Source organism: Colossoma macropomum, unplaced genomic scaffold, assembly GCF_904425465.1.
Source record: "Colossoma macropomum unplaced genomic scaffold, Colossoma_macropomum, whole genome shotgun sequence".
NCBI classification, from domain to species: domain Eukaryota; kingdom Metazoa; phylum Chordata; class Actinopteri; order Characiformes; family Serrasalmidae; genus Colossoma; species Colossoma macropomum.
Window position 1 is genome coordinate 2952251 of NW_023494787.1, and position 26006 is coordinate 2978256.

The following is a 26006-nucleotide window of genomic DNA, read 5'->3' on the forward strand; positions in this document are numbered from 1 at the left end:
TTTAAGGTTCAGACCTTAAAACCACTAGCCACGTTTACATGCAGCCTGATAATCCGTTAATAATCCGACTAATAGCTCAATCGGAATAGAACACGTCCATGTAAACACCTCAATCGGAATAGACTAGTCCGATTGAGGCCATTCGGAATACAATTTCTATCCGATTGAACGAGGTGGGTAAACTTCTAAATAATCCGTTAAATAGAAGAATAATAGCCATGTAAACGCCTGAATCCGATTACATTCCAATCGGAACGTGTAAGTATGTTCTGCGCATGTGCGTCGCGTCATGGCGAAAGTTTATACCGTTCAGCATGGCGGAGCAGAAACTGGTCTGCAGAGGAGACGAAGTTTATGCTCTGAGCTTTAAAAGACGGCGGTGGGACGGACGTCCAGTTTATGAGTCTCAGAACACGACGTCTTCCTCTCGCCGCTTCCTTTATAAGCACATGTGAAGCACGTCTGACATCATTTTAAAGCAATTAAAACACAAGCGCGCCAACTGGAAACTCATATCACGCGGACTGGACCTCACGTGATGTTCGTTGTCATGGTAACGTTTACTCTAAACGCTACTCCACGTATGCGCGTCATTTTGCATCGGATTACTTGTAGTGAGCATGTAAACGAAGATTTTCCATCAAATTGTTGAACAGAGTGTGCATATAAACACCTCAGTCTGAATCTGTAATCGGATTGTATTCAATCGGATTGGCAAAAATCTTTGCATGTAAACACAGCCATTGTTGGAGCTTTGAGGGAACATTTACATTGTTTGTACCTCGATGTACCTGCACAGAACCTTCATTTCTAACAGTGTGTAGTGTGTATAGTGTATAGTTCTAGATTCGCTTAAATAACGTAGTTTTTTTCGAGATCTTTTCCTGCTTGTGGCTCATCCAGAGAGGCTCTTTTTACTGAAGGGTGGGATTTGTCCTGCAAACAGACACCATGTTGTGCATTACAAGCTTTCCCATCTTTACCCATCCCCTCCTCCTTTATAATGTCTCTGGGCATTATATTATATTTCCTATTGTTGTTGTCCCTGCATGGCCTTTGGTGACCTCAGGAGGCTAACCATGACCTTAGGAACCCTTTTCTTAATGTATAATATTGAGGTTTTAGGTGTAACCTAAAGAGCTAAGAGGATGCTCAGCCCTGAGAACATAGGTACGCTCCCTGGAGGCTTTATTCCACCCATTAGCATGGTGCTAACTGCATGACTAAATAATCACACACTCTCCTCAAAGCGTGTGGAGGAGTTCAGTGTCTCTAATAGACCTGATTCTGTGGTTTCTGACACTGTGTGACTCACTGTTATCTATAAACATGGAGTAAAGTATGTTAGCATAGCTAAACACAGTAGCAGCCATATTGAAGTCTAAAATTGGCCCATTTTTGTCCGTCTAAACACCAAACATGTCTTGGCTGATTGAATACGTTTGAGTTAAGGGGGAAAACTGTGTACATCTGATTTCTGACCAAACTCTTCCTTTAAAGTGCCGTCTGAAAGCTTCATCTCCTGTGAGTCAGTCAGTTCTTCCTCTGTTCCTGGTCTTTCTTCCTCTGTTTCTCTCTCTGTTTCTCCAGTTTGTCCAGAGCCTTGCGCTCCTTCTCCGCCGCAGTGTTGATGTCTTTGATTCTCCGCTTCAGCAGACTGCGATCCGACGAGTTCAACACGCCCAGACCCTGCGCGGGGGGAGGGGGGGGGGTGGGGGTAAAGAATTACATTTACTTTCATTACAGTCAGAGTACAGGTTTTCTCTATAACGCCACTTTTCAACGTATATTTAAAGGCAACCTGGCTTTAAAGTCAAATTAAAATCAAAACGGACATCACTTACTTGGTCAGGCTGTGTCCTTCTTCTTATAAGGATTCAAATATCAATGCAATGATTTTTGCCCTGCTGCTACGTCATGGAGGAAAATGGAGGAATTTATGTCATAGCGTTTTATTTTGATCTGACGTTATTTATAATAATGTATTAAACAAAGCTAATTTTATTTAATTTTAATAACTGTTACAGATTAAAACAATAGTTAAAACAGAAACACTCAAATTCCAACTTGAACAAGCAATTAGCTGGCTTGCTAACTAAGCTTAGCTAAATAACTATAGCATTTTTTATTTCTTTTTAATTTTGTTATTTTAAAATATTAAGCACAGCAGCTCTTTATTAAACCCAAAGCTGTGAGTGCCTGTTAGTTAGCTAAATTAGCTAATGTAAGCCAGTGTTCAAGGCATGCTAGTACGGTAGCTTAGTTAGCCAATAAACCCAGAATGAGGCCTCGGTTCTGTAAGGTGAACAATAACTTACCTTAAAGTAACTTAAAATCAAAACTGATTTCTTTTTATCTTGTTAGTTTGTGCGTCTGATCATATTATCATCTCATCATATAACGCAAAAGACTTCATTCTTGTTTTCCTGTAATATTCCATCAAAATGTAATGACTTTAGCTCTGCCTTTAAAAAGTGATTTTATGCCAGTGATGTCACCATGCACCAGAGGGCGGGACAAAACACTATTAACCAATAACCTCACGCTTCACCTCTTACTCCCCGTCATGACAAGAAAAAGCTCAGCCAGCTCCAAGACTCTCCCTGATAGCATGTTTCACTAACAAGTACGTCAAGCTACGGAACATTTATACTGACTTTAAATCACAGAAATGATACTTTTCCATCCATCCATCCATCATCTAAACCGCTTATCCTTCTGGGTCGCGGTAGAAATGATACTTTTATTTAGGTTTATTTCTAATAAACTATTAAACTTAGCTAATTTGATTTTAATAACTATTTCAGAGTTAAAAGAAAAGAAAAAAAAAACACTCAAATTCCAACCTAAACAAGCTATTAGCTGGTTTGCTAACTAAGCCAAGTAACTACTGTGTTCTTTTAGTAACCTTATCAAACCTAAAGCTGTGAGTAATTAAGTGCCTGTTAGCTAGTTAATTAGCTAATGTAAGCTAATGTTCAAGGTAAGTGTTCATGTTAGCTTAGTTAGCCAATAAAACTCATTGGGTCCTTCTGTCTGTAAGATGAACATTAACTTGAAGTAACCCAAACTCTACCTGGCTATGCAGATATCTCACCTCAGGGTGGATCCTTTTCTCTGGCTGATACGGTAAAAACTGTCTCTGGTGTTCATTAAAAATAACATTAATAATAAAAATCTTTACTTATAGGGCCCTTTTCATGCTGGCAGCTCAGAGTGCTTTACAGACAGGTGATAAAGCTTAACAGTAACAGGAAACTATGAGTATAAGTTTAAACTCATATAAGTCAATAACACAGATCAGATTAGATAGTAGAGTTTTACTGAAGCGCTGAGTTAAAGAGCTGCGTTTTCAGATGTTTATTAAAAGTGAGCTCTGAGCTCGACTGTCTAATAAAAGCTGAACTGAGCTCCACAGTTTAGAAGCAGAATAACTGAAAGAGTCTCTCCACGTTTTCTGTGTTTTACTGAAGGAGTTCAGAAGGTCAGAATCTGCAGATCTGAGATCATAAACAGACATTCAGGAGCTTTAAGGTCATTTAGAGCTTTAAAAACCAGCAGCAGAGCTTTAAACTCTCTCTAACAGATCCAGGCGGTCAGTGCAGTGTGTAAAAGATCCAGGCGGTCAGTGCAGTGTGTAAAAGATCCAGGCGGTCAGTGCAGTGTGTAAACGGGGTGATATGAGCTCTCTGTGTTGGTGCTGTGAGGATCTGTGCTGCTGCATTCTGTACGGGTTCTAGAGGATGAACTGTTTTCTCCAGTAAGAAGATCATTACAGTGATCAACTCTGCAGAACAAATGCAGCAACAAGTTGCTAGCTTGGTTGTATTTATTAGCCTGTAGCTCAATGGTTAGCCATCAGGATTTGGTGACACCACAGGGATTATTAGTGGTTGTATTACATACATGCATGATGCATTATGGGTTATGTTAGTGGAACTGCTGAACGAAAACATGAAACAGAAAAAATCATTACTTTTGTCAAACTGAAGAGGCTGTGGGAGCCAGTGCTGCACTGCTGAAAACTGCATAACATCACAAATAACATTTTAAACTGTGGTTTTAGGCTGAAATGCCCCTTTAGGTAAGAATTTTTACTGCTTTTTACACCACATTTCTGTGCCAGCAAAAAATAAAATACTATTTAATATGTAAAAATAAGACTGCATGAAGTTGTATATAATATTAAACAAGAATAAGTTCTTAAAATATTTCTTAGACCATTATAAGCCATTATAAGCCATTATAAGGAGGCTTGTATTTGATTACTGATGATCTACCATAATAAATATTATTAACCTCAGAAACAGGACCAGCTGTCACCACTAGAGGGCAGACAAGTAATATGTTATGTCTAACTTAAAGGGGAATTCCACCAGTTTTTCAAAATTTCTGCACGATTCAGTCACTGAGATGTTAAACAAAGTCATTCAGTGGTTTGATGTGAAATAGTTCACTGTAGAGAAACTAACTTACATTTCAGTCAGTGGTGACAGAAACCAGAACAGCAATATCTACAGTGCAAATTTGAACACTTTATTTACTAACCAAAACCACCAGTGAACCTACACGAGTCTACTGAGTTTATATGGAATGTTGATGATGGAAAATAGTGGAAAATCTGAAATAATAAGTTTTCTTAGGGATCTTTTTTGCCACACAGCATGCTGCATACTATGTATCCCTCCACCATGAATGGATTTAAATTCCAAAATCTTCTCAAAATTATCATAAAACAGTGTCTCAGTCATCAGGCAGTGAATTCATAACCATTTAATATAATAACTTTTTCTGTGAGGAGCTTTTAGAGGTGGACGTCTGGTTCCTATCACCACCACTGTGAACAATTCTGACTCAGTAAGTTTCTCTAGAACGGAGCGTTTCACACCAAACCAATCAAACTTCAGCAGCCACAAGATTAACTACTTTTTCTAATAAAATGCTGCAGTTTTAGGGGTAAAAAAGTATTTTTCCTTGCGAAGAGCAGCCAGCAGTCCACACTATCACTAATATTCATGATAGACTGGGAGGATTTGATCCCCATAAAAAGATAAACACACACGTTCTCCCACCTTCAGCTTGTTTCCGTCCAGCTGCAGCAGCAATTCTCCATCGACGTGCTTCTCTCTGAACTTGGGGACGTACTGCTCCATGTTTAAACTCCTCAGCCAGTCACAGACCTGCTGCGTGCTCCACGAGGACAGAAGGCACTGCCGCTCATCTAACGGCTTCAGAGACAGAGACAGATGAGATTATGTTTAATCAGAACCTTTTCAGACCTGGATTAAAATGACTGAATTGCAAAACATGCTGTAAGATGAAAACTCAAGACGGGCCTTAAAAGGGGAATTCCACTGTTTTTTCAAAATTCCTGCATAAATAAATGATTAAGATCTAAACAGAGTCATTCAGAGTGGTTTGGTGTGAAATGCTCTGTTCTAGAGAAACTTGAATGAATTCACTGCCTGATGACTGAGGCACTGTTTTGTGACAGTTTTGAGAAGATTTTGTCCTTAAACTTCATTCATGGTGGAGGGATACATGCAGGGAGCTGTGAGGCAAAATAGTCCCCAAAGAAAACTTATTATTTCAGATTTTCCACTATTTTCCATCATCAACATTCCATATAAACTCAGAAGACTCGTGTAGGTTCACTGGTGGTTCTGGATAGTAAATAAAATGTCTATATTTGTGTTGTAGTCATGGCGACCCCTGGTTCCTATCACCACCCCTGTAAACTGTAAACCATTTCACACCAAACCACTCTGAATCTCTCTGTTTACATCTCAGACACTGAGTTATGCAGAAAGTTTGAAAAAAAAATGCAGAATTCCCACTTAAATTTATCGTTGATTGTTTGTTTGCAGTATTTTTTATGTTGTTGATGAACAACAGTGAACCTCATAGCATTGTCTATCCCTACAAAGTTACAAAAACCCCTGAGGGTTTACAAAATGTGGGATTATTTCTAACACTTCACATGAAAATTCATTTTAAATAAAATCTACAGTAAACACAGCCAAACATCTTATAAACACAAAAGTAAACATCTTTTGCATGTTACAAGTTTGGACGATTGATTTCTACACCCACCCTTCAGTTTCAGTCTGCAAGCTATCAACATTTCGATGACCAACAGTGTACAATCCAGATAAGACCTTTTAATGAGAAATATTAAGCTATATTTATACAGCTCCGTCCTCACTGATGGGGATACTATTTTTTCAATTTTCCATTCACTCAATCTGTGTATTTTTCTATACACTGGTGCACCTCACCTCCAGCCCTGCAGGGGCAGTGTTGCCAGATGGGGCCAATTTTGCCTAAATTGGTGGGAGAAAAAGTGTTTTGACTGGTGGACAAATTTTGGGCTGGTTTGTCATTATTTTAGCGGGTTTTAAAAAATATAGAAAATTAATAAACTGCATTGCTTAATAATGCAGCTGAAATTTGAATCGGCCCACACATCCAATCAGTTATCAATCTATTGCCCTGCCCATGTGTACCGTTTGCAATCAACACTCTTAAAAAAGATGGGTTCTTTAGTAAATGGGGTTTTTGCATAGTGAAACAGTTCTTCAGATTGATGAAGAATGTGATATATATATGGTTCCATATAGAACCTTTTTGAAAACAGTTCTTTGTAGCACCAAAGGGGTTCTGCTATTGGTACGATGTCAAGCTTGTAACAACAGAAGAACCCTTTTTGGTGCTATATAGAACCATATTCAAGGAACATTTCAACATGCAAAGAACCATTTAAGCATGAAATGGTTCTATATAGAACTCATGGTACTAAATACCTCCGTTCCCTTTACTAAAGAACTCTTGAAGAACCATGTTTTTTGTAAGAGTGTACATTCCCAGTTTATTACTGATGTAATGGATGAGTATTCTAGTCTGACGCAGTGCACATTGTCCAGTTCACTCTGCACTGCTGACTGTAGAATCCTTATTATTTCAGATTTTCCACTGTTTTCCATCATCAACATTCCATATAGACTCAGAAGACTTGTGTAGGTGGTGGTTTTGGATAGTAAATAAAATGTAATAGTGGGAAACTGGAGCAGTGTGATCTGTTCAGCAGAGCCTCTAAAGGTAAACAAGTTTTTATAATGTGTATGAGGAAAAGTTTACCACTGTAATATTATAACAAGTATTGTATTTGTTATTGCTATTCATTTCTCTTTCTGATAAGGATTGGATCTCACCCTGTCATATACAATACATTTTAAAAATATAATGCTCTCAATATTGGTGAGTTTGGAGAGTGCTAGCTCTGCAAGTTATGAAAATAATAATCACATACAAATCAAATTATTTGATTATTTTATTTAAATTATTTTAGTTTCTTTGTCCAGGTGTTTCTTAGATGTTTGTCAGGGATACTAAAATTTGTGTAAAAAGCTTTTGGTTCTTTTTGGCAGTGCTAAAATAAACACATTTGTTTAAAAGACTGTCAGCGCCACCTAGCAACAAATTATATATCCTGCAATATACACTATATTGCCAAAAGTATTTGCTCGTCTGCCTTCACACGCATATGAACTTGAGTGACATCCCATTCTTAATCCATAGGGTTTAATATGATGTCGGCCCACCCTTTGCAGCTACAACAGCCTCGACTCTTCTGGGAAGGCTTTCCACAAGGTTTAGGAGTGTTTATGGGAATTTTTGACCATTCTTCCAGAAGCGCATTTGTGAGGTCAGACACTGATGTTGGACAAGAAGCCCTGGCTCTCAGTCTCCGCTCTAATTCAGCCCAAAGGTGTTCTATTGGGTTGAGGTCAGGACTCTGTGAGGGTCAGCCAAGTTCTTCCACACCAAACTCGCTCATCCATGTCTTTACGGACCTTGCTTTGTGCACTGGTGCGCAGTCATGTTGGAACAGGAAGGGGCCGTCCCCAAACTGTTCCCACAAAGTTGGGAGCACGAAATTGTCCAAAATCACTGGAACTAAGGGGCCGAGCCCAACTCCTGAAAAACAACCCCACACCATAATCCCCCCTCCACCAAACTTTACACTCGGCACAATGCAGTCAGACAAGTACCGTTCTCCTGGCAACCGCCAAACCCAGAGTCGTCCATCGGATTGCCAGATGGAGAAGCGTGATTGGTCACTCCAGAGAACACGTCTCCACTGCTCTAGAGTCCAGTGGCGGCGCTTTACACCACTGCATTCGACGCTTTGCATTGCGCTTGGAGATGTAAGGCTTGGATGCAGCTGCTTGGCCATGGAAACCCATTCCATGAAGCTCTCTACGCTGTTCTTGAGCTGATCTGAAGACCACATGAAGTTTGGAGGTCTGTAGCGATTGACTCTGCAGAAAGTTGGTGACCTCTGCGTACTATACGCCTCAGCATCTGCTGACCCCGTGTTATTTTACGTGGCCGACCACTTCGTGGCTGAGTTGCTGTCGTTCCCAATCGCTTCCACTTCGTTATAATACCACTGACAGTTGACTGTGGAATATTTAGTAGTGAGGAAATTTCACAACTGGACTTGTTGCACAGGTGGCCTCCTATCACGGTACCACGCTGGAGTTCACTGAGCTCCTGAGAGCGACCCATTCTTTCACTAATGTCTGTAGAAGCAGTCTGCAGGCCTAGGTGCTTGGCTTTATACACCTGTGTCCATGGAAGTGGTTGGAACACCTGAATTCAATGGTTTGGATGGGTGAGTGAATACTTTTGGCAATATAATGTATCTGCAGTTTTTCTGCAAAGACATCAGTGGTTAACTCAGATTAAAATAACTGTAGGCTGTTTTTGATTTGTACTTTTTGGGTGTTTTTTCGTGCATTTTGGCAGATTTTGAAATTTAGCTGGAAACTGCAATCTGGCAACCCTCAGCACTGACCTCATCTGAAGACTGAGACAGTGTGTGGTAGGGGTGTGAGGAGCGCGAGTCGGTTGGGGAGCTGGATGGAGGCAGGGGGCTTTTAGGGGAGAAATCATCACTGAACGCCGACTCCTGGAGAGAAGAAACAGATGGTCAAACACAGATTCATATGAACCCAAACAGAGCTGATAATAGATAAAAACTGACTGGCCAGTGTCCCTCCCTAATTACCCAAACCTTAACCCACAATGGGGTTAAGACGGTTAGTCAAGTTAGCTTCTAACCAGCTAACACCCCAAAATAGCTCATCCAAACCTCAGCCCACAGTGGACGATGGTTAGCTGTGTAGTTATTTACCAAAGCCGTATAGTGGGCCAGAACAAACCCAAGGATGAGGCCCACAAGTGGGCCAGAGAAATTTTGCTACCAGTCAATACATTTCTGATTCATGAGGCGACTCTGTCATTCTATTTACATGATGTCTTTATCAGTAATGGGGTAGGATGTTCTGCGTGTGTGGTTTATATAGAGGCTTATTGTGGTTATGCTGGTTGTGGTTTTACTGGTGAACATACAGGCCTGTAAACATCGCCATAGCGCTACTCAGGAGCGAACCGTCATAACAGGTACCTGTGAGTCTGACTTGCTGGGGCTGCCGGAGTGCGCCCCTGTTTTGGGTGAAGAGGAGGCAGAGCTGCGGTGACTGTCGGAGAACCAGGAGAAAGGCACGAAGGGACGGGATGGGTTCTCAGACGGCTCTCTGCAGACAGAGGGAGAGAACAGATTTCAGCACAGAGGAGCTGAGATAGATTCATTACTGTGAATTCAGAAATAAACAGTTAATCTGGATCTCACAGAACTGAAAAGTGATATATATACAGGAGCTTTTATGAATCCCATTCTAAATCCAGAGGCATTAATATGGAGTTGGTCCCTCTTTGCAGCTCTAACAGCTTCCACTCTTCTGGGAAGCTTCTACAAGATGTTGGAGAGAGTCTGTGGGAATTTGTGCTCTGGGGCTCAGTCATGCTGGGACAGAAAAGTTCTTCCCCAAACTGTTCCCACAAAGCTGGAAGCATAGAATTGTCCAAAATGTCTTGTTCTGCTGAAGCATTAAGATTTCCGTTCACTGGAACTAAGGGTTCTAGATCAACCCCTGAAAAACAGCCCCATATCATCATCCCTCCTTCACCAAACTCTATAGCTGACACAGTGCAGTCAGGCAGGTAACGTTCTCCAAACCCAGACTCGTCCATCAGACTGACAGGTAGTGAAGCTGATTGGTCACCCCACAGAATACGTTTCCACTGCTCCAGAGTCCAGTGGCGGCGCTTTACTCCACTACATCTGACGCTTGGCATTGTGCTTGGTGATGTAAGGCCTGCATGCAGCTGCTCTGCCATGGAAACCCTGCCATGAAGCTCCCAGTGCAGTGTTTGTGCTGATGTTGATGCCAGAGGAGGTTTAAACTCTGCAGTTATTGATCAGCAGAGCGTTGGTGTCTTTTACGCTCTATGTTCCTCAGAACTCGGAGACCTGCTCTGTAACTTTACGTGGTCTGACACTTCGTGGCTGAGTTGCTGTGATTCCTAAACGCTTCCACTTTTCAATAACACCACACACAGCTGATCGTGGAAAATCTAGGAGGGAAGAAATTTTGTGAACTGACTTGTTACAACGGTGACATCCTGTTACAACACCACGCTGGAATTCAGTGACTCTTTAGACCCATTCTTTCACTAATGTGTGTAAAGGCTCACTGCATGACTAGGAGCTTGATTTTATACACCTGTGGCAACGAGACTGAATGAGACTCCGATTCAGTGATTAAGAGGCTTGTCCCAATAACCATCACCATTAAAAATTATTGTGGGAAATAAGCAGAAAAAATATCCAGAAGATACACTACATTTCAAAAGTTTGACATCACTTGTCATTTTAATCCGTTTATTATTTTAATTAAATTATAAATTATATAACACAGTTTGAATATAAATATTCTATACAGATAAAATACAGCTTAATGTATTTTCAGATGTTTTTTAATATTTTATTAAAGTTACTACATTTTTAAATGATAATTGTAAATGATAACATTTATTATTGGTTGTTAACTTCAATCAACTATTATTTTATTTTATTACAACTTTTTGAAATACAAGGCATTCTGAATGTCTATTTCTTAGAACTTCATTCTGGGTGTTAATTTTGTTAGACCTTAATTTGTTAATGTTCTAGATTGTTATTTCTCAGTGATTTTAGAATCTGCTACACAATCATGCAAGCATGAACAACTGAACATGGTGAACCTGGTGATTCCAGACTTTTGAACTGTCCTGTATTAACTTTTTTCTTTTCTCTGTGGAAGGCAGTGAATTCCACACATATTAGGGATAAATGAAATGAAAGTGAACTGGCCTACCGGCTTCCCATAGACAGTCTGTTAGACTTATCTCTCCTCACTTTCACATAGGAACGACGCAACGTCACCCTGAGGGGGAGAGAGAGAGAGAGAGAGAGAGAGAGAGAGAGAGGGAGAGAGAGGGGGAGAGGGAGAGACAGAGGAAGGAGAGAGAGAGAGAGATAGAGAGAGAAAGAGAGAGAGACAGAGGGGAGACAGAGAGAGAGAGAGAGAGGGAGAGAGAGAGAGGGAGAGAGAGAGAGGGAGAGAGAGAGAGAGAGAGACAGAGGGGAGAGAGAGAGAGAGAGAGAGAGAGAGAGAGAGAGGGAGGAGAGAGAAAGAGGTGGGGTGGAGATATAGAGAGGACAGAGAAAAGGAAAACAAGACAGACAGAGAGGGAGAAAGAGTGAGGAGATAAAGAGAAAGAGGGGGAGAGAGAGAGAGAGAGAGAGAGAGAGAGAGAGAGAGAAAGAGGAAATGGAGATATAGAGAGGACAGAGAAAGGGAAAACGAGAGAGACAGAGGAAAAAAGAGTGAGAAGATAGAGAGCGAAAGAGAGAGAGAGAGAGAGAGAGAGAGGAAATGGAGATATAGAGAGGACAGAGAAAGGGAAAACGAGAGACAAACAGATGGAGAAAAAGAGAGGAGATAAAGAGAAAGAGGGGGAGAGAAAGGGAGAGAGAGAGAGAGAGAGAGAGAGAGAGAGAGAGAGAGAGAAAGGGAGGGAGAGAGAGAGAGAGAGAGAGAGAGAGAGGAGAAGGCACACTGAGAGACAGGCTCAGAGAGACTGAAGTATGAAGAGAGAATAAAATAGAGCTCTTGCTCCTACAGGGATGTTTCCGTGACTCACCCCAGGTCCAGAAACCTCCTTTTAGTTTTCTTATCCAGGACCACCGTAGGGCTCCCGGGTTCAGCTGGACTGCTGTCCTGACTGTCATCTGACACCAGCACTGTCCAGATAAACAAAGCTTACATTCAGCTGCCATCCACTCAAACTCAGAACGTTTAGACTGTGAACACAGCAAGAGCCAAACAAGCAGGTTGACCAAAATTAAAGGGATAATTTGGCCAAAAAACCCCCAAAAATAATAATAAATCAAATTTACCCAAATGTAGTGGATCAGCCAAGACATGTTTGGTGTCTGAAGTTTGCTTCTGTAGTTTTAGCACTGGAGCTACAAGGCTAATGTAGCTAACAAGTAGTTGAAGCTTACACCCCACCTGTTAGCTTGGTGCTCACTGCATGCAAAAATCACCACACGCTCAACAAAAATAGACAAAAGTATTGACAAAATTACAGCTTCAGTGTTAAACTATGTTAATGTACTTTAGTCCGTGTTTATTGATCACAGTGAGTCTTACAGACTCAGAAACCACACAATCAAGTCTATTAGAGACACTGAGCACCTCCACACGGTTTGAGATAGAAGTCTGCGCAGGACTGTTTTTTCAGTCCTGCTCCCACCCGCCCCTGCAGAAAATTGGAATCATTTCTCCAGTTCCCACCTGTGCAGTTCCATCAAGGCGAATCCAGTATCTCACACAGTCTATTCACAGAAACATTATCCAGCAGTCGTGGTCATCAGGCTCACTGTGAGTAACTTCACCAAACACCATTAATTTCCAGTAAACACAAAGCAGGAATTTAACCACAGAGCGGTTATTTTTGGTGTTTTTCTGGACAGCAGTGGCCGTCAGGCTGAAGGCTCCGCCATCTCTGTAAGCTAAGAGAATCTGTGTGTTGTTCATGTGATCAGTTACTTTGCAGCTCTTTAAAATGACCATTAATTTTAACTGTTTTACTGTTTTCCTTCTATGTTGTTTATATATATGATTTAGCAATCGTTCTACGAATAAATGGAAATTAATGTAACAAGACTTTTGAGTATTAAAAACTAAAATGCATAAAACAGTTAAGATATATCAGGTTATTAACAGGGTAACGAAGTATGCAGAGAAACAGTCTGTAACTGTAGAACTACAGAGTGAAACTATACGGTCAGTAGAGCTGATAAAGTGGGCAGTGAGTGTAGAAACAAGGTAGAGGTACCTTAAAGTGCTTAGTGAGGTCGATTAAGTCAATTTTTATTGTGAGGTCGATGAATGGGTCGATTTTTATTTTTCTACATCAGTTGAACGCAGCAGCTGTGCTTCATATTGTGTAAAAACTTCATGATGAATGGACCAACAGAAATGCTTCAAAAAGACTTGTTTACATTAACTTATATGAAAAGGTAAGAAGATGTTGGCCTTCTCCTGTAACTGTTGTTACTGGTGTACAACCCCAACACATGGTTTTGAGGCAAGTATGTGATTATTTATGCATGCAGTTAGCATCAGGCTAATTGCTTACAGACTTCCATCACTTTTTACCTATAATAGCCTCATAGCTCCAGGACTAAGGCCAAAAACAGACTCAAAGCAAACGACAGCACTCAGCCCACGCACTGCACACACTCGGTCACTGTGCACTCTTATGATACTGTGGTGGTTAAAGCCCTGAGTTCTGAAGGGGGCGCTAGAGGACAAATCAGAGAGGATCTGCTGTTATTCCAACAGCCTCAACAGCTGAACGTGGACAGTAGAGGACAGTGAGCTGCTTTACTTCTTCTGCTGGAATGAAAAGGCCATAATGCATCATATTTTTACTGCTTGTCTGCTGTGACAGTTGAGAAGCAAGCTGGTGGTACAAGACCACTACAGGCTTGGCTGTCATTATAGCGCCCCCTGCTGTAACACTCAGAACACAGCTCGGCTTGCACTGCGTTATGAAATGCGTCGTGACGCATTTTTGAACTACAAGCAAAACCCCATCTGCGTAGCTCAAAGCGTCTGTGTTCATCCTAGCATGAAATATGTTTCAGGCCTTAAGCTTTAGACACGTTTTAGCTGATCGACTATATTTGGAGTAAAAGGAGGGAAATTATGTAGATTAATTCGCCACCGAACTGTCCAAGACGTCAGTAGAGGTCAGGGGTCAGAGGTGGTACCTTCGCTCTCTGGACGTCGAGTCCTGCGGAAGTACACAGGTGAGGTTTCAGGGCAGGACCTGCAGGGGGAGCTGGCGGGCCGGGGCATTAACGCCTCGTGAGACGTGGCGTCTGTGAGCTGCGTGTATCGGCCTTTAGGGGCCGGAGAGCTGGAGTTCGGCTCTTCGGGAGAGCGGCGGAGAGGAGAGTCGAAGGAGAACGGGGATGGACGGAAAGGGGAGGACAGGAGGAGCTCCGGAGAGAGAGAGGACACATTGAGACCCGGCTGAGGAACCGAGTGGAGGGGACTGTCTAAAGACTAAACACGGACACAGAGAGACATGAACAGATAAAACTGAACACCAAGAAGCTGATCAGTCTAATAGTGTACAGCAACTTTTAGTCACTATTATTATTATTATTATTTAGTATTAGTTCTGTAATATTACTGCTAACTACCACTGTATTGTTATTATTATTACTATTTTCTCATTCTGTATTATATTATGTCTCTTTATTTATATAGCACTTTTCATACTAGACACACATTCCTGAGTGCTTTAGTCAGGTAGAGAAGTGAAGGCCTGCGCTGATAGTGCACCGTACACATGTGTAATACTGTAACTTAAACTGATTATAATGCGTTGTGATGAACGAGTGTACGCAAATGAGACGGACCCTCCTGTCCAGGCTGTCGTCCCCCTCAGTGGAGCTGATGCTGTCTCTGAGCCGTGAGCGGGACGGCCGGTTCCTGCTCCTCCGCACCTGAACACGGCACTTCTGGACGCTGCTGTCCAGCAGCTCAGTCTCTGGGATCGCATCGTTCAGGTCTGCTGATCACATACAGCAAAGACAAAACACAGCACAGTTAATCTGGGGTTTCCCATAAATTCTGTTTGATTATTTATTAATAAATCATCTTTCATTTACACTCTTTCTTCACATCTTCTTTAGTAAAGACAATGGTTCTGTACAGAACCATGAACATTCAAAGAAATATTTTCATGATTAAACGGTTCTTCGCAAATCGTTCCTCAGATTGATGGAGAATGTGTTGTATATGGTTTTATACAGCACCAAAAAGCGTTCGGATAGTGTTACAAAAGATTATAACAATAGTGGATGAATGGAGCTATACTGCTGTAGGCGGAAGGGGTGGAGCTAAACTGCTGTAGGCTGAATGGGTGGAGCTAAACTGCTGTAGGCTGAATGGTGGGGCTAAACTGCTGTAGGCTGAATGGTGGGGCTAAACTGCTGTAGGCTGAATGGGTGGAGCTACTGTAGGCTGAATGGTGGGGCTAAACTGCTCTAGGCTGAATGGGCGGAGCTAAACTGCTGTAGGCTGAATGGGTGGAGCTACTGTAGGCTGAATGGGTGGGGCTAAACTGCTGTAGGCTGAATGGTGGTGCTAAACTGCTCTAGGCTGAATGGGTGGAGCTAAACTGCTGTAGGCTGAATGGGTGGAGCTAAACTGCTGTAGGCTGAATGGGTGGAGCTAAACTGCTGTAGGCTGAATGGGTGGAGCTAAACTGCTGTAGACTGAATGGTGGTGCTAAACTGCTCTAGGCTGAATGGGTGGAGCTAAACTGCTGTAGGCTGAATGGGTGGAGCTAAACTGCTGTAGGCTGAAGGGGTGGAGCTAAACTGCTGTAGGCTGAAGGGATGGAGCTAAACTGCTGTAGCTAAATGGATGGAGCTAAACTGCTGTAGCTGAATGGATGGAGCTAAACTGCTGTAGCTGAATGGATGGAGCTAAACTGCTGTAGCTAAATGGATGGAGCTAAACTGCTGTAGCTGAATGGGTGGGGCTAAACTGCTGTAGCTAAATGGATGGAGCTAAACTGCTGTAGCTGAAGGGATGGAGCTAAACTGCTGTAGCTAAATGGATGGAGCTAAACTGCTGTAGCTGAAGGGATGGAGCTAAACTGCTGTAGCTAAATGGATGGAGCTAAACTGCTGTAGCTGAATGGTGGAGCTAAACTGCTGTAGCTAAATGGTGGAGCTAAACTGCTGTAGCTGAACGGTGGAGCTAAACTGCTGTAGCTGAATGGTGGGGCTAAACTGCTGTAGCTGAACGGTGGAGCTAAACTGCTGTAGCTGAATGGTGGGACTAAACTGCTGTAGCTGAAGGGATGGAGCTAAACTGCTGTAGCTGAATGGTGGGGCTAAACTGCTGTAGCTGAATGGTGGAGCTAAACTGCTGTAGCTGAATGGGTGGAGCTAAACTGCTGTAGCTGAACGGTGGAGCTAAACTGCTGTAGCTGAATGGTGGGACTAAACTGCTGTAGCTGAATGGGTGGAGCTAAACTGCTGTAGCTGAATGGATGGAGCTAAACTGCTGTAGCTGAATGGTGGGGCTAAACTGCTGTAGCTGAATGGTGGAGCTAAACTGCTGTAGCTGAATGGGCAGATATATGTAACTATGCTCACAGTGGTGACATCATAACCATGAGGAATTCATAAAGGGTTGTTTTTGCAGCGTAGTGTTCCATGATATGGGCCGTGAGCAATTTAAATGTCTGTGTCATTAATATTATATTAATAAAGGCCCACATTTATCAGATATATCTCACTGATGTATGACGATGTAAAACAGTGAAATATCTGTTGTTATTTGTGAAAAACATGCTGGTCTGATGCTGCAGTGACTCACCGAACACATTTTCTGTCTCTTCCAACTGCATGACAGGCACGGGGAGCTCAGGGACCACTGCAGAGAGAGAGAGAGAATAAAAAATACATCACCTGTGACCATCTCAGAAACACCTACACACCTAGAGCAATGTCTGAACTGCAGTTCATCCACTGATGTTTAAAGATCCAGGGAACCTAAATCTGTCTTGTCCTTGCAGGTAAACAGTAAACATGTAATAAGTTCACCCTTTGAATAATGTTCCCCTGATGAACAAATAACCGATATATTTCACCACATTTCTGTCCTCTCGATGTAAACTGGGTGGTCCTAATCTTGGGTAACACCTCCATAAGCATTCCCCTGACCAATCACAAGGCTGCATGTCTGGCCCCGCCCACACAGAACAGTTTCAGAGTAAGAGAAACTTAGTGAGCCCAGCATAACTAAAAGCTAGCAAGCTTAACCACCTGTAGCTGCTTGTCGCCCGTTTATTCATTTATCTGTACACAAGCGTTGTTCGTCCATTCCTTCATTCACATGTTGCTTCCTCCATTCGTTTGTCCGTCCATACATCTGCATGTCCGTTCGTTCATGACATGCCTGGATAATGATTTTAGTGCTGTATGAGGGGCGGAGCAGGCTAGGAGTGTTGGACAGAGATCAATCAAACAGATAGGTCTGATCAGCGGTTTTAAGCTGTTTTATCTTATTTATATCTTAAATTTTTCATTCAAGCTTTGGATGTTTAATATAACACTCTAGTTTAGTATCGTACAAACATACATACATCATCTAAACCGCTTATCCTTCTGGGTTGCGGTGGGGTGCTGGAGCCTATCCCAGCTGTCATTGGGCGGAAGGCAGGATACACCCTGGGCAGGTCGCCAGTCCATCGCAGGGCAGACAGACAGACATACACAGTCACACACACACACACCTAGGGGCAATTCAGAATGTCTAATCAGCCTGTTTTTGGACTGGGAAAGTGGGAAACCCATGCAGACAGGGGGAGAACATGCAAACTCCACACAGAAATGACCCTGGTCACCCGGCCGGGAATCGAACCCAGGCCATTTTTGCTGTGAGGTGACAGCGCTACCCACTGCGCCACCGTGCCGCCCACCATACAAACATTTTTAATATTTTACTCTGTGTTCCCTGGGACTTTAAACACAAAATCTGAACTGTTATTACGGAATTCTTCCAAATTTTCCAAATATTCTGCACAATTAATTGGTTAAGAGTGGTTTACTGTTCACTGTGGTGGTGACTAGGAACCAGACGCCTGAAGAGCTTCCCAAAATGTATTGTCAAATGTATTAAGTCAAAGCAAGGCATCACCTTATCATGGCTCATTCCTTTACTTTTGGTGTACCCCAAAGCTCTGTTTTAGGCTCAGTTTAGTTTCTTTTGCTTATAAATGAAGACAGGATGCAAAGGATGACATGAAACGCAAAAACTGCAATGATCTTCAACCACACAAGAGCAAACTAACAGGATAAATTACGCAAACAATCTCTCAACTCACAGAAGTGAATTGTGTTGTTATGTGTGCCTCAGCTTGCCCTCAGTAACACCCAGCTATTTGCCATGCTGCCATTAAAGCACTTTCCCTCCTCTCCCTCCTTATTAAGCAGAGATTTCCGCTGGGATTCTGTGGTCAGTAATATGACTGCACGAGCTCCAGAGCTCTTAGACGAATCAGCCGTTTTCCTGAAGCCTCAGCACATCTGCTGGCACCCTTTATACCTCCGCCGTTATCAGTGCATACTGCCAGAATCCAAACGAAGAAAGCTGCCACGTTATTCTCGGCTCCTCTTAGACATTACCCAGAAGCCCCTGACACCTCTCTGAACCACTTTCCTTTAGAGAAGACAAATCCGTTCAGTACGTGTCTGACATTTATTCACACGTTGCATCACAGTTCTCTAGTCGGCACAAAGAAGCACCAGAAATAACAGACCAGACGCATCCCATACGGCCGAGAGGGGTGATTGTTATTGTTGGGGTCAAATGATAATGCACAATTTTGTGTTTTAAAATAATATTGATCCACAGAGGCAGAGTACTGATATTTTATTATTCAATCATAAGTTTTAACATGCCTTCCTCTATTGATTTCTATAAAAGTAGTGATCCCCCTGGTTCCTATCACCACCACTGTAAAGAAATCTGAACCATTTGTCGCCATGACAACACAAATATAGACATTTTATTTACTATCCAGAACCACCAGTGAACCTACACGAGTCTTCTGAGTTTATATGGAATGTTGATGATGGAAAATAGGGGAAAATCTGAAATAATAAGTTTTCTTTGGGGACTATTTTGCCTCACAATGCTCTGTCATCAGGAGATTACAAGTTCGATCCCCAGTGAAGCTACAGCCGTCTGTGGCCGGGAGTCCAAGAGAGCATAGTTGACCTCTCTCTCAAAAGTCTCCGACAACACCAAAAGTCCTGTTTGTTATTGTCCAGCTTTCACATTCCAAAAGAACCACAGAAGACCACAGCCTGGACAATTCTGAACTTAGTCTGTAGAGACACATTGCTGCATTTGAAGATCTTCTCAAGCTCCCTCTTCCTTGTTCTGCCGAGCGCCAATCTGTCGTATTTCTTGAGTGCCGGATCCTCTGTTGTAAATAACTGATCCAATTAGGCAAAGGCTGTCCACCATTTCCACATCTTCTCCATCAATGGGAAAGTGTTGCACCTCGTAGCAGTACACGGCCGATAGCAGTACAAGCCAAGCAAGAATTGGCATGGTGACAGTGTTACTGGTGATAATGGATGATTAGTCAGACAGTTTTAGCACTGTAAATTGTTTATTTAAGGTGGAGAAAGGAAGGAGGATGCTCTGTACTCTCTGTGTTAGTCTGGAATTTAACAGCGAGACGTTTGGCATCCATTGCTCCAGAACAAATCAACATCCGGTTTACTCCATCACTGAGGTTGATTGCAAAAGTTGAGAAAATTGAACTCATGCTGCTCACTGCTCACCACTCACTGCTGCAGTCTGTGGTCCATTGCTGCTTGTGGTGACAGAATTTTTGGGTGCAGTTACATTCAGAACAATGGAATATACGTTTTTTCGCCACCCATCTACTGCAAACGTGAACGCAGTATTAGTGTTCTTCATGTTGAGCTGAAGTCCCATCTGTTCTTTAACCTTCCTTATAAGGGCCTTCAGGTCTTCCAGGTTTTCTGCTATGAGTGTTGTATCATCCGCATATCAAAGGTTATTGATGTTCCTCCATCATCTTCCTCCAATCCTGCTTCTCTCAGTGTGTTCTGCACACAGGTTAAACAGGTATAGTGAAAGTGGGCAGCCTTGGCAAACCAGTCTGTTTGTCCATTTTCTGTTCTGACTGTGGCTTGTTGATCAATGTAGAGTTTATTCATTAGAACAATGAATTGCTCTGGTACTCACATTTTCCTGAGGACGTTCCATAATTTAATGTGGTCAACACAGTTGAAGGCTTTGCTGTAGTCAATGAAACACATGGTGACTTCCTTCTTGAAGTCCTTGGCTTTTTTTAGAGATCCAGTTTACATCCACAACAATATCTCTTCTTCCTCTGCCTTTCTTGAATCTTGCTTGCGCATTGTTGATCAATCAGAGGCTGTGTTCCTGATTCATCGACCAATCAGAGGCTGTTCCTGACTTGTCGACTAATCAGAGGCTGTGTTCCTGACTCATTGACCAATCAGAGGCTGTGTTTCTGACTCGTTGATCAATCAGAGACTGTGTTCCTGACCCGTTGACCAATCAGAGCCTGTGTTCCTGACTCATCAGCCAATCAGAGGCTATGTTCCTGACTTGTCAACCAATCAGAGGCGGTTTTCCTCACTCATCGACCAATCAGAGGCTGTGTTCCTGACTTGTCAATTAATCACATTGTATTCCTGACTTGTTGACCAATCAGAGGCTGTCTTCCTGACTCGTTGACTAATCAGAGGCTGTGTTCCTGACTTGTCAACCAATCAGAGGCTGTGTTCCTGACTCGTTGACTAATCAGAGGCTGTGTTCCTGACTTGTCAACCAATCAGAGGCTGTGTTCCTGACTTGTCAACCAATCAGAGGCTGTGTTCCTGACTCGTTGGCCAATCAAAAGCTGTGATCATGGCACACTGAGCAATCAGAGGCTGTATTCCTGACTTGTTGACCAATCAGAGGCTGTGTTCCTGACTTGTCAACCAATCAGAAGCTGTGTTCCTGACTTGTTGACCAATTGGAGGCTGTATTCCTGACCCGTGAACCAATCATAGGCTGTGTTCCTGACTCATTGACCAGTCAGAGGCTATGTTCCTGACTCCTCGACCAATCAGAGGATATGGTCCTGACTCCTCGACCAATCAGAGGCTGTGTTCCTGACTTGTCGACCAATCAGAAGCTACGTTTCTGACTCATCTCCCAGTCAGAGGCTGTATTGCTGATTCATCTCCCAATCAGAGGCTGTGCTCCTGACTTGTCGACCAATCAGAGGCTGTGTTCTTCACTTGTTGACCAATCAGAAGCTGTGTTCTTGACTCGTTGACCAATCAGAGACAGTGCTGCTCACTCGTCGACCATTTAGAGGCTGTCTTCCTGATTTGTCAACCAATCAGAGGCTGTGTTCCTGATTCATCTACCAATCAGAGACTGTATTCCTGACTCGTTGACCAATCAGAGACTGTATTCCTGACTCGTCGACCAATCAGAGGCTGTGTTCCTGACTTGTTAACCAATCAGAGGCTGTGTTCCTGACTTGTCGACTAATCAGGGACTGTGTTCCTGACTTGTCAACCAATCAGAGGCTGTGTTCCCGAGTTGTCGACTAATCAGATGTTGTGTTCCTGATTTGCGGACCAATCAGAGGCTGTGTTCCTGACTTGTTGACCAATCAGAAGCTGTGTTCCTGACTTGATGACCAATCAGAGGCTGTGTTCCTGACTTGTCGACCAATCAGAGGCTGTGTTCCAGAGTTGTCGACCAATCAGAGGCTGTGTTCCAGAGTTGGCGACTAATCAGACGCTGTGTTCCTGATTTGCCGACCAATCAGAGGCTGTGTTATTGACTTGTTGACCAATCAGAGGCTGTGTTCCTGACCCATCGACCAATCAGAGGCTGTGTTCGTGACTTTACTCAGGAACAATGCTACCTTTCCAGGTATTTCTCCAGCGTGTAGCAATCATGAAATAATTTTCTTTTATCTATGATGTCCTTTGATGTCACATACGACATCGTCTACCTGAGAGGGTTAAATTACTTAGCTAACATCAGCATCATTTGTAGCATATTCACTGTTGTGATTATGTCACATCTAAGACAGTTTTCATTTAATCACTTTCTAGCCCCCTTGTTTATCTCAGTTTAGCATATGAATAGTAAATAAGAGATCAGCGTAAGAAAAGAAGATGCAAATGCACAGACTTTATAAAGTTCAGTTGCATGAAAACAATGATGTGTGTGTAGCAGGAAGTTACAGTTTAAGGTGGGCTGGTCTGCATCATACAAGTCCCACTCCAGCCCCTTTTCAACAGATGTGACAGATGTTGTAGTATTGGCCCTCGTCTTTCCTGGCAGCTCTCTGAAATTCTTGGTTTCGTTCTCTTAAAAGATTTTTTCCCTTCTTGATTTTGGCTTCTCTTCTCTTTTTTTGCAATATCCACTGTCATCGTTCATCTACTTTGATTTCTTTCTCCTTTTCATTCTTCTCAGTTCTTTCTCTGGTCCTTCTTTGATCTCTTTGAGCTCCATCCACAGCTTCTCTGGTTCTCTGTCAGTTGTGTCCAGCGTTTGAAATCGATTCCTGACATTTTCACTTCCTTCTACTTTGTTTCTTATCTGTTACCAATCAATCATCAATCAACCTTTATTTAAAGAGTACATTGAGAGTGACTGTCATTTAGATTGTAGCTGAGCCGATACAGAAATCAGGGATTGAAACAATTAGATTTTAAAATATATCAAATGCTAAGATAAAAATAAAAAGTTAATCATACTGGTAAATTTAATATTGCAAAATCAAATCAGAATAAAATTGCAAAAATAAAATAGCTTAATAAATATCAAATAAATAAAGATCAAATAGGAATAAATAAAGATCAAATTGGAATAAAAAATTATATAATTTAAAAAATAAAAATAACGAAAACATAACAAAATCATACTAGAAGTTAAGTAAAATCAAATTAAACAGTGTCAGGCTGAGTGGAGGAGTTTAGAGGATATACAAAAGTTTAAAATGTTCATGTGACACCAATATGGTTACAATATCAAACTTTTTATTTATTATTATTTAGTTACAACTTAAAAATTAGTTTACTGGTCAGTACAAACAATGTATTACTATAATATTACCCACTTACTACTGATCTGTAAAGTGAAGCGCTACCACAAAGCTTTCTCTCAGAGGAATAATTTGCAGTCACAGCTAATGAATAAAGATACAGTGTCATATGCAAAAGCAAAGCCCTCAGTCCAGCTCCTGAAGTCCTAAACAATAAGAGAGTTCACTGGGCTATGTGTACCTAGATACCACAGAGAGAACAATCCTGATTGGATCATTTTATTTTGGCCAATTGAAGTTTATTTCCATCCAAAACTTGGTAATGATGGAAATAACAGTATTACTAGAATAACTGCAGCTTGTTTCTAATAAAGTGGCCAGTGAGTGGAAGCACAAGGTAGGCGTTTCTAATAAAGTGGCCAGTGAGTGGAAGCACAAGGTAGGTGTTTCCAATAAAGTGGCCAGTGAGAGGAAGCACAAGGTAGGTGTTTCCAATAAAGTGGCCACTGAGTGGAAGCACAAGTTGGGTGTTTCCAATAAAGTGGCCAGTGAGTGGAAGTACAAGGTGTTTCCAATAAAGTGGCCAGTGAATGGAAGCACAAGGTAGGTGTTTCTAATAAAGTGGCCAGGGAGTGTTGAGTGCTGTCTTTTCATGTTTTTTCTGGTTTATATTGTTAACAAACTGCTGTTTTTTTGCCTCAAGGTCAATTGCTTTGATCACACATTACAGCACGACTGTCATATTCAAAGCTCGATAGACGAAAGAGAGAGAGAGAGAGAGAGAGAGATGGGGCAAGAGGAGATAGAAAGAGAATGGGATGAGAGAGGAACAGAGATAGAAGAGAGAATAAGGGAAAGATGGAGCAAGAATGAGAGAGAAGAAACAGAAGGAAAAAGAAAGAAGGAAAAGTGAGGGACAGAAAGAGATGGAAAAAAGGTGGAGTGAGAAGAGGAAGAGAAAAGAAAGAGACAGAGAAAAAGAAGGATGGAGAGACAGGAGGGAAAGAGAGGGTGGGAGAGAGGGATAGAGACAGGGAGGAGAGGGAGATATAAAGACATAGAGAATGAAAGAGAGATAGAGAGAGGAGAGAGATGAATAACGAAAGACAGAGAGAGAGAGAGAGAGAGGGAGAGAGAGAGAGAGAGACGTGTGGGGTGGTGCAGGTTAGCATTAGCTTTGGCTAATGTAGTCTGACTGATAAACAGACACCTTTCCTTTAATAGAACAGTTACAGACACTGTACTGCAGAGAGAGAGAGAGAGAGACAGAGAGACAGAGAGAGGGAGAGACACAGAGAGAGACAGAGAGACACAGAGAGACAGAGAGAGGGAGAGGAGAGATGTTTTCCTGTCTCTGTAACCTTTATACGTTTTACTGTAACAGCAAAATAATGATCTGCACTGTATGTTTAAAACCTGCACCAACACAGGAGCTCAGATACACAGTGAACAGGAGGAGAGAAGGAGAAGAAGGAGAGAAAATGGGAGAATGAGGAGAAAAGAAGGAGGAGAGAAGGAGAAGGAGGAAGGAAAGAGGAGTAAAGAAGAGAGAATGAGGAGGATGAAGGGGACTCAGCCCTGTGCCTGATCCAGTCCTGCTAATAAAGCTAGCTCATACTGAACAGACAGACACAATCAGCCTCTAATAAACAAACACGAGCCCTAAATATAAATAATTACTAATAAACAGCGTCTCTCTTACCGGCGGCTTCCACTGAACAGCTCAGCTCATCACCAGCACTGAAACAGGAAGAGTGCAGCGTCAGATTAGCATCACAGCATCAGAGCATCAGAGCTAACCCATCAGACAAGGACAGAGAGAGAGAGAGGGAGAGAGAGAGAGGGGGGGAGAGAGAGGAGGGAGAAGAGGAGAGGGAGAGAGAGAGAGAGAGAGAGAGAGAGAGAGAGAGGAAGAAGAGAGAGGAGGGAGAGAGGAAGAAGAGAGAGGAGGGAGAGGTGGAAGATAGAGGAGGGAGGGAGAGAGAGAAGGGGGGAGAAAGGAGGGAGGGAGAGAGAGAGAGATGGAGAGGGGAGAGAGAGATAGAGAGAGAGAAGGGGGGAGAGAGAGAGGTGGAAGAGAGAGGAGGGAGGGAGAGAGAGAGATGGAGAGGAGGGAGGGAGAGAGAGAGGAGGGAGGGAGAGAGAGGAGGAGAGGAGGGAGGGAGAGAGAGAGGAGGGAGGGAGAGAGAGGAGGGAGAGGAGGAGAGAGAGAGAGATAGAGAGAGAGAGAAGGGGGAGAGAGAGAGGTGGAAGAGAGAGGAGGGAGAGGAGAGAGAGAGAGAGAGAGAGAGAGAGAAGGGGAGAGAGAGAGGAGGGAGGGAGAGAGAGATGGAGAGGAGGGAGAGAGAGATGAAGTGGAGGGAGGGAGAGAGAGGAAGGGAGAAAGAGAGGTAGAGAGAATTCTAATATCACAATTTACTAATAAAACCCCCTCCGTCCCCAAACTGACCAACTCGGGGAAAATGAAGCTTTTACTGGGAGAAAATGTAGAAACAATAAGTTTAGTAGGACAGTTTATTCAGAACTGCCACAAGATCAGAGAAGAAAATGTAACATAGCACATCTTCAGTTATGTAATTAATATTTCTAATTCCTGATGTTCAAAATATATTACATTTTTCATATGTACCTTGTTTGTTTTATTTATTTGTTTATAATAATAATAATTAATATTGTTATTATTAATAGTAGTAATGGTATAATTTTATTTTATTTTATTTTATTTTATTACATTTGGCATGTCCATATTCATTCTATGCTTATATGTATTACCATATTTATTTATTTTTCTATTTATTTTCTTTTTTTTTTCATATTCATTTATATTTTAATTATAATTCAATTTAACATGTATTTACAGCTTTGGCAACATAGGTCTTATATCCTGT

At 42.2% G+C, this 26006-nt stretch overlaps 1 protein-coding gene across 1 annotated transcript; it reads right to left on the minus strand.

Annotated features, from left to right (window-relative positions):
* Positions 1-1402: 1402 nt before the first annotated feature.
* On the minus strand, positions 1403-24942 carry LOC118804998 (sterile alpha motif domain-containing protein 14-like). Its single transcript, XM_036565590.1, has 10 exons — positions 24821-24942; positions 16866-16922; positions 14891-15042; positions 14234-14531; positions 12094-12193; positions 11265-11333; positions 9473-9602; positions 8861-8974; positions 5073-5228; positions 1403-1689 (listed from the first exon to the last, which is right to left on the minus strand). Exons 2-10 carry the CDS (start codon positions 16894-16896, stop codon positions 1534-1536), a joined length of 1206 nt encoding a protein of 401 aa, XP_036421483.1. The 5' UTR covers positions 16897-16922; positions 24821-24942; the 3' UTR covers positions 1403-1533.
* Between the last annotated feature and the right edge of the window lie 1064 nt (positions 24943-26006).

What these genes read in the sequence shown, in the direction of transcription:
- LOC118804998 (XM_036565590.1), bottom strand. Translation starts at nt 16,896, where the DNA reads ATGCAGTTGGAAGAGACAGAAAATGTGTTCG. An exon ending in AGAGACAGAAAATGTGTTCG is followed by an intron (nt 15,043 to 16,865) that starts GTGAGTCACTGC and finishes TGTGATCAGCAG; the next exon opens with ACCTGAACGATGCGATCCCA. An exon ending in TGTCTCAGTCTTCAGATGAG is followed by an intron (nt 5,229 to 8,860) that starts GTCAGTGCTGAG and finishes CTGTCTCTGAAG; the next exon opens with CCGTTAGATGAGCGGCAGTG.